The 8,797-nt window shown below is 37.5% G+C and overlaps 1 protein-coding gene across 3 annotated transcripts; it reads left to right on the plus strand.

The window, feature by feature from the left end:
- Positions 1-3,935: 3,935 nt before the first annotated feature.
- Positions 3,936-7,016, plus strand: LOC107767307 (superoxide dismutase [Fe], chloroplastic). Of its 3 annotated transcripts, XM_075225286.1 has the most exons (9): positions 3,936-4,197; positions 4,277-4,323; positions 4,407-4,475; positions 5,329-5,517; positions 5,941-6,112; positions 6,221-6,294; positions 6,404-6,430; positions 6,568-6,591; positions 6,680-7,016. In XM_075225286.1, exons 1-9 carry the CDS (start codon positions 4,134-4,136, stop codon positions 6,767-6,769), a joined length of 756 nt encoding a protein of 251 aa, XP_075081387.1. In that variant the 5' UTR covers positions 3,936-4,133; the 3' UTR covers positions 6,770-7,016. The 3 variants fall into 3 exon arrangements, with proteins under 3 accessions (XP_075081387.1, XP_075081388.1, XP_075081386.1); XM_075225287.1 differs by lacking the exons at positions 6,404-6,430; positions 6,568-6,591 and having other exon boundaries at positions 6,221-6,317; positions 6,658-7,016; XM_075225285.1 differs by lacking the exons at positions 6,404-6,430; positions 6,568-6,591 and having other exon boundaries at positions 6,221-6,307; positions 6,658-7,016.
- Positions 7,017-8,797: the final 1,781 nt, after the last annotated feature.

Below are 8,797 nucleotides of genomic sequence, written 5' to 3' on the forward strand. Positions count from 1 at the left end.
TTCCAGGCAATTCAAGATAATGGATTATTTTGTAGAATTATTATTTTGTTTTAAAACAAAATAGTTCTTGTGTGTTGCTGACTTATTGTTCCGGCTAATTAGCTTGGAAAATGGGTTCTGTTAGTTATATATATTTTTTGTAATTTTTCTAGCTGAATATACTGAAACTCATTGCTAGTTTTGCTTATGACTTTTAGTGTTAATCTCAATTTTGCGCATAAATCAAGGGAATGTTGCAAGCTCAATTATTAGTTCTGGCAATTTATGGGTAAACGTGCTTCTTGGTTATACGTTTCTAATCCAGATTTTAATTTTTGTTCTTTTATGTTTGGTGATCTATTTTTGTAAAATGCCTAATACCGTAATAGTCCTTTGCTTTAAAAATAAGTGTTGGCATCCCGCTGTGAGTTGTCTTCCTTGCAATCAACGAAATAGATTATAACCAAAAAACAAATACAATGCGAAATATTATGACAATTCATCAAATGATAAATTTGCTGATATCGCATGTTCATGTATAGCTTATTCCTAATCTTATAGTTTCTGATCCTATTTGGCTATTTGCATCTCTTGGTTCATCAATTGCTCTCTAATCATGATTTGACAAATGAACCAAATTGTATTAGTAGTGTTTCTACTTGCCTAGCTTTACACTTTACAATTTGGTGTCTCTGATGGCAAAAGTCTAGCTTTTGTTTCTTATACGTAGGCTACGGGTACGGTAGTCGTGACGTAGTCATTAATTAAACTCGGGTGTGCATTTCATGTGACCCTACCATAATTTTGAATAATGATAATAGAAATAAACATGTTATAAATCCGGGTGTGCATTTCATGTGACCCGACTCTAATTTCCAACAACGTTAAATAGAACGTGTCGCGAGCCGCGGGTAGATTTCATGTGGCGTGGTTCAAGGCATGTTTTAAATAACGTTGAATCTTCCTAAAATAATCAAAAGCGGTTAATGAGTTTAAAAAATGCACAATAGGTTTAAAACATGTAATAAATCGGATAATAGGCCAATTGTAATAGTTTGAGCGACCGTGCTAGAACCACGGAACTCGAGACTGCCTAACACCTTCTCCCGGGTTAACAGAATTTCTTACCCCGATTTCTGTATTAGCAGACCGTAAATAGAGTCAACTTCCTCAATTCGGGATTTGAACCGGTGACTTGGGATGCCATAAATTTCCCAAGTGGCGACTCTGAATCTTTTAATAATTAAATCCTGTTTCGACTGTCCTTAAATTGGAAAAACTCCCTTATACCCCTTTTCGGGGGTGTAGGTAAAAAGGAGGTGTGACACCGACAATTCACATAAGTCAAAATACATCATATAGAGCTACTCACACCCGTAAACTATCGAGCGTCAAAATACATCATACAGAGCTACTCACGCCCGTAAACTACCGAGCGAAGTGCAAATGCTCAAAACGACCAGTCGGGTCGTTACATCCTCTACCACTTAAACATATGTTCATCCTCGAACGTGCCAGGAGTCATTCTGAAGCTATCAAATCACAGTGTAACCTACTATGCATATATCTGGGGGTGATCCCACGTCACCCTGCTCCATATAGGCCTGCCAATGTAACATAACTAGAGATCCTTACTTCAACCTTGGTCCTTAAATCTTAGAACCCAATCTCTAACATCCCGAATTCATTACAAGACCCGAATCTCACATCTGCGCATTGTATAAGCCTGAACAAGCTGTATCTAGTCATAACCATAACCCAGGATGTAATCAAATGAGATACCCCATTAATTCGGCACTCACAGTAGGAACTAATGACCACCATTACTGCCCATAAACAAATCCGGTGCCGGTAGCAAACCTCTTATCGGTTAGAACCTCGTTCAAAACCTTCATACCCTACCAATGATAAACGAAACACGCATAACCGCTTAAACACTTATCTGATCATTAAGCCAAGAAACTCACTCGCCCGACTAGGGCCATTGTCCAAATCCTCAACAACATATAGTATTATTCTTCCAAACCTCCCTCATCCCAATAGAATAGTGCAAATCTCTGGTCTGGAAACCTCATCTCAACCAATACAAGCAGCCCCACCGATAAGTGCCAACAATAATCATATGGAGCCTCACACAACCCGATTCCGTGCACCAATAATTAGTAATTCAGACATGACAGATAATAGTAAAAAAACTAAATAAGAAGACTACTAAGCAAGTTAAGAAGACAGGGAAATTTTAGCATTTTACTATGAACTATCTTCAATAAGGTGAAATCAAAATACACGAAATAGGAATAAAGAGTCACATTTCATCATTGTACCGTTGTGTGCGTGCAACCCGATCCCATCACATCAATCCACATAGGGTACCCATCGAGCCATAATACTCGGGCTCACTTATCACATGTCCGTAATACAGAAGGGCTCGCCTGTGCCAAGCAGACTTGGTAACGGAAGCAAAACTCCAAGATAACGGAATCAAGCCCCCTGCTCAATGAAAACGGGCTCAAAGTGAAGAGGTAAGTGTAAATGTACGTAAAACCCTTCTTGGAGAAGGTCACCCGCTTCGCTAGGTCAGCAACGATGATGTTCAAATCTTGACAACCAGTCTTCCTTCACAGCTGGGATGCTGAAATGATGGATAGAACAAGGATATACACCTACAACCCATATGTAGGGATTAGCAGTGAGGTACTTCTCTTCGAAGTCCTTAGTTGTAGTAAGCCTTCTGGGATAATGGTGCTCACCGTAGAAGGAGCAGTATCATCGGTGTTTTCTTTGTTCTTTGAAGAACTAGAGTTTCTAGAAGATGAGGCCATAATTAGCAGAAGGAAGAAGTATTTCTTTGAAGAAGGAGGTTAAAAGTAAAGGTGAGCGGAGTAAAGAAAGTTTGAGAGAGTTTGAAAAATTATGAAGTGTAAGAGAACAAGATGGAAGCGTATAAGTAAAGGAATAGGCGGCTAAAATCGTGGCCATGACTACCTTGAGAACCAGTGAAAGTATTGCTGAATCGTGGGATGACGCGTGTTCGGGGCATTAAATGGGGAGATACATGCGTCTAATCAAGCGTCAGAAACTTTTCAGAGGGAGTCAGTAAATTTTCCACCAAGAAAGGTATTTTTACCAACTTCCCGATGACACAGGGATGTACTACAGGAAAGTAGGGGGACTATCTGTATATGATAAAATTGGTTCATATTAAATGCTCATGTAATAGAGTGACACGTGGAACAAGAAATAAATGAAAAGCAAGACAGGTGAAAGTGAAGATCAGGGGCAGCAGTCTCGGCTGGCATCGGGAAGCCCGCAAAGGGAATGTTACTCATGATAGGTGAATACCAGTCACCCGACAAAATTCAATAAAGAGTGTTCTGCAGTATTAAATACAATAATCAGTTATAGAGAATGTGACATTCATAGTCTGCCGTTACACATTATTCAATGCCCCCATAATTATCATTTAAGAGGGGCTTGATCCTAGGACGTTGTTATCTAGGTGCCACTGTAAATAAGGATTCCAACAACCATTGTAGCGATACAGATTTTCTAACAAATTTATACTATATAGTATTCAAAGCTCAATAACACTTTATTTTCTTGCTTCTTAATATCGTTATTTCTGCTTTCGGAAGCTCTGCTCCCGGAGCCAAACTATTTACTGTCTTATCTTGATTTCACGCTAAATCTTATATTCTTATTTAATTTATTTATCATTTTGGGATCAAATCGGTTCGTTTGTCTATAAACCACATATAAATTCAACTGTATTGTTTTACGAGTAAACAAAAAATTATTTCTTACACTATTATATTATATAGTAAAATAAGAAATATTTTCGCGTGACATATTCTCTAATCACAGGGAAAAAATATTCATATTATTATCATATTTTAGCTAGATGCACCTCATTATCTGACACAATTTGTTTAAAAAGGAATTGTCTTAATAGGACTGGTGGAAGTGTGTACTACACAGACTAGAGTGTACTACACAATTGAATGTGGCACCACATAATTTATGAAATTGCATAACTCATAATGTCGACACGTTGAAATCATTGAAAGAGCCAACATTTTACATCCCACAAAAGCAAAATCTAGAGAACTCCATCTTCGCTAACTTTCAGTAAACAAAATCAGAAGTCAGAAGTGATGATGATGGCCGCTACCACTGCTTCTGCTAATTCACTGAGCTCTGCTTTTCTTCCCCGCCTAGGTCAACTTTTTATTCCTTTTTTCTACCTTTTCTCACCCTTAAATGCAGTAGTTTGATGTTTTATTTATCAATGATGCAGGATTTCATGGGTCATCTCATCAGAGCCTACAATTGAGAACTCAAAAGGTATTTCTGGCGTATATATTTTAGATGACATAGCCAATAATAATTGTCTTTTCTTTGACTAATAAAGTTTACGGTGAAAACAGTTTGCAAGAAAAGCTGGTTCTGGCACAATAACAGCTAAATTTGAACTCCAGCCTCCTCCTTATCCCATGGTAATTTTTCAAACTTCATACACCTTTCTTTTTTTTGAGTTCATATGTTCTTAATTGTTTGGGTGTTGTAATGAAATAGGTCGAGCAGAATTGATATAGAAAATTTAAATAGCTCACGGGCCACGGCAACTATTTTGAGATTGAGGCGTTGTTATAATTGTTGTATTATGTGTTCCAAAATTTTTAACTAAACCTTGTTCCCGAGTAAGCATTTATAATTAGAAGCATAGTGACCTTAATGATGTAAAATGATGGACTCTATTCCTAAATCCATATAATCCAATTAGATGATACTAGATCTCAACTTTTGGGATTTAAGATCCCTCAAAGGAAAATGGTTTTCGTTGTGGCCTAAATGATGCCAATTTATTGCTCCTCATTTTGGGTAGGTTTGTCTCTCCAGCATGAAACTCTCCTATCATATATTTTCAGTTTTAGTGTAGGGTGTGAAGAAGTTCCATTGCATATCATAGTTTTCCTCTAAGATGAATATCATATTTATATCACTTAATGCTTATAGATATTTAAGAAAGTCATTTCAAAGTAATATTGTTCTCAAATCCTGATTCATTTGATGTATTTGACTGAGACATGCATATTAAGGCCTCTTAGGATTCATTTTTCACTTTTTGGAGCAGTTTAGTAGTAATAGTAGTAGTAGTAGTAGTAGTTGTTGTTGTTGTTGTTACTCGCTAATGATTTGTAGAAGGATGCAAATTTTACAATTTGTTAATAATGTAAAAACTCCCCCTCCCCCTCCCCCTCTTTGTTTCTCCCTCTTCTGCCGGCTTCTCTGTTAGTTCGGTCTGTCTTCTTCATACACTAATATATTCGACCTCTGAATATGACATAGGATGCTTTGGAGCCTCATATGAGTAGTAGAACATTTGAATTCCACTGGGGGAAGCATCACAGGGCTTATGTCGACAACTTAAACAAGCAAATAGACGGAACAGAACTAGATGGAAAGACACTAGAAGACATAATACTTGTTACATATAACAAAGGTGCTCCCCTCCCAGCATTCAACAATGCTGCTCAGGTAAAGCTACACTTCTCCCCTTCCCCTCCTTTTTTGTTTAACCACTTGAGAGGCTTCCCAAGTGGTTAATTTACTTGCCCAGTAAAGAGGTTTTGGTTATATACAATCAAGTACCTTATCAATGATTTCTGAATCGTTTTGGTATAGCCATAAAAGAAGTTTCTTTACAAGAGTCTAATATTTCATTTCTATATGCTCCAAGTCTTTGACGGAAACTTAAGATTTGATTGCTGTATTTGCTTGTAATGCACAGTTTTAAGCTATCAAAGTAAGGCATTGACTATAACAACTCAGTCTGTTGGTTTATGCAATAGACTGACTTGTTATACACAGGACTATAACTGTGGTTTATGCACTTTTGGCTATTTTTACATGTCAAGCGCCGACTTGCTGAGTCCTATTATATCTTCTTTCGCATTACAGGCCTGGAATCATCAGTTTTTCTGGGAATCAATGAAGCCCAACGGAGGAGGAGAGCCATCTGGTGAATTATTAGAACTAATCAACAGAGACTTTGGTTCCTATGATGCATTTGTTAAAGAATTTAAGGCAGCTGCGGCAACACAATTTGGCTCTGGTTGGGCCTGGCTCGCGTGTGAGAAATTCTTTGCCTTTGATCTGCATATCTATGTGTCTGTGTAACCCTTTTGTTTAAATTGAGCCAAATAGCTGAAAAGTGATGCATTTGTTGCTTACTTTGTAGACAAACCTGAGGAGAAAAAGCTTGCCTTGGTGAAAACTCCTAATGCTGAAAATCCTCTTGTTTTGGGTTACACAGTGAGTATAGCATGTGCTTCTCTGTTTCTTTTGTTCATGGGGATTTTATCTTACGTACCTAGTAGTTAATATTATAGTGGAAATCTCACAACTGTGGTTTTGGTTGCAGCCGCTCCTCACCATAGACGTTTGGGAGGTAAGCCGCACAAGCTCACTTGTCTTAAATCTATTTGAATTTGGGTTTTTTTTTTCTGTCTCCCTTTGGAAGGCGGGGGGTTGAAATGATTTAGGAAGTGATGTCTTATTCTTTTACTTTTGTGTTTGACATTGCAGCATGCCTACTATCTGGACTTTCAGGTAAGCCTAGCTGATGAAACTAAAATATTTTCCTCAAGACATATGTTTGAACTCTCTTAACGGTAGCACTACCATCTTTTGCTTGTAGAACCGGCGGCCTGACTACATATCCATCTTTATGGAGAAGCTCGCGTCGTGGGAAGCAGTCAGTTCTAGGCTTAAAGCAGCAACAGCTTGAGCTGCTTAGCGAGAAGACATGAAGGAGGAAGAGTTAAATATAGCAGGCACGAGAGTAAATATTTGAGGCAGAATGATTTTTGTTAAAGAGACACTATTTTCAATCCTGCTATTCTTGTTTCTCAGTTGAGAATTTAAATGTCTTATTATGTGCACTTTACAAGAGGGTCAATTGATGTTCTGTATTTGGAGGACAGTATTATTTCTGTTTTTTAGCAGCTGTTAATGGCCAGGGAAAAATGAATCAATTTGAGGTGTGGGACAACAATGCAAGGACATGAATAAAAATAAGTCTATTGCACTTTGATGTTCTAATTTTAGAATTAGAATGATATAAGACCCGACTGAAGTTTTTCTATGATTAGAAAAAGGCCAAATACCTAGACAGCCCCTTAAACTTGGTTTCAGTTTCCATTTTGACACCTTATCTAAGCTTATAACCTATTGAACACTTCAACTCAAATCAAAGTGTGAAGGGTTAAACACCAAAAATTTAGTCCCAATAAAAATGTGTGAAGCTCAAATGCCGCTTGCGTGGAAATATAACCTATGAAAAAAACCCAGAAAAAGCAATCTGGCCGCTGGATCCCTTACTCGTCGCCGTTCATCTTCTCCACTCCCAGCATGTCGCCGGTTATTTTCCTCTTTAAATCCCCTGTGTCGCTGGTCATCCTCCCCCCCCCCCCCCCCACACACACACACGTGTTCTTCTTCTGCTTTCGACAGAACCCCTCACTCGTCGGGAATCAAATCTAAAATTGACAGTTGGATAAATCATTTTTGTTTTTGAAATTTTTTTGCTATAACAAACAAAAAAATTTGATATCTGGGTTGAAAGAAGATGGCGAAGTTGAAGAAGATGGTGAGCCGAATCTAGAAAAGTCGAAAAATATTGGATAGAATTTGGAGAAAATCAGTCATTGACGTATTTATTTTGCCCAAATTTGTTGTTAGAGAAAAAAAAAATCTTCTGTCTTTATTTTGTCGTAGTTTAGAAGCTGCAAAATAGAGCAATAATGGAGATGCATGCTTATAGAGTAAGACGCAATTTGATGAATCAAAATTTTTGGTGTTGTTTGTTGATTGGGTTGATTGTTCTTAAAATTGACTAGTGTGTGCAGTGATGATATTCTGAATTGGACCGGCAGTGAGGGCGGATGAGTGACAGTGGTGGAGATTAGGTTGTTATGGGTGGCCTTTAGAAAAGTAATTTTTGTGTTGCTATCCCATGCGTGAAACATTTTTACCCTTAATGTTTAAGGTTTGACTTAATTATATTTAGTATACCAAATTACTATTTCTATACCATAATTAATTAAGGATATAATTAAGGAATTTTTATATTCCTATGCCACATAGGAAACCTTTTTACCCTCAATATTTAAGGTTTGACTTAATTACACTTAATATATCAAATTATCATTTCTATACCATAATTAATTAATGGTATAATTAATAAGATGTTTTTTACTCCTTAATTAAAGGATTTCCGTTTAATTCCAGTATCTCCACTCATCCCTTACTTTCTCTCTCCTAACCCCTAAGCCCCGTACCCACGTTCTTTTTACTCATACCCACGTTCTTTTTACCATTTTCCATCTTCTGAAACCACCCAATCTCCCTCTAAAATCACAGAAAATTGACGAAACCCTTCAAACAAATTGGTTCCCCATTTTACTCCAGTTGAAGTTCATCAATGAAGAACAACAAAGCTTCGAAAAAGAGTCCTAAAATCAGCAGTAGCTGATATACCCTCCTTTGATTTGGGTGTTTTATCCCCAAAATCACCCAAAAAGCAAGGCAAATCTCCACATGCAATTGCAGAGACTACTCATAGTGTAACGACCCGACCGGTCGTTTTGAACTTTTGCACTTTGATCGCCAGTTCCCGGGCATGACTTGCCTCGTGTAACGTATTATGACTGATGTAGATCGTTGGTTTTGGTTTTCAGGAAAAATCGGAATGAATTTGAAGGAACAGTCTCAGTTAAAAGCTTTGAATTTGAAAGGTTTGACTAAGAGTTGACTT

The sequence above is a fragment of the Nicotiana tabacum genome, chromosome 11 (assembly GCF_000715075.1).
Source record: "Nicotiana tabacum cultivar K326 chromosome 11, ASM71507v2, whole genome shotgun sequence".
Taxonomy (NCBI): Eukaryota; Viridiplantae; Streptophyta; class Magnoliopsida; order Solanales; family Solanaceae; genus Nicotiana; species Nicotiana tabacum.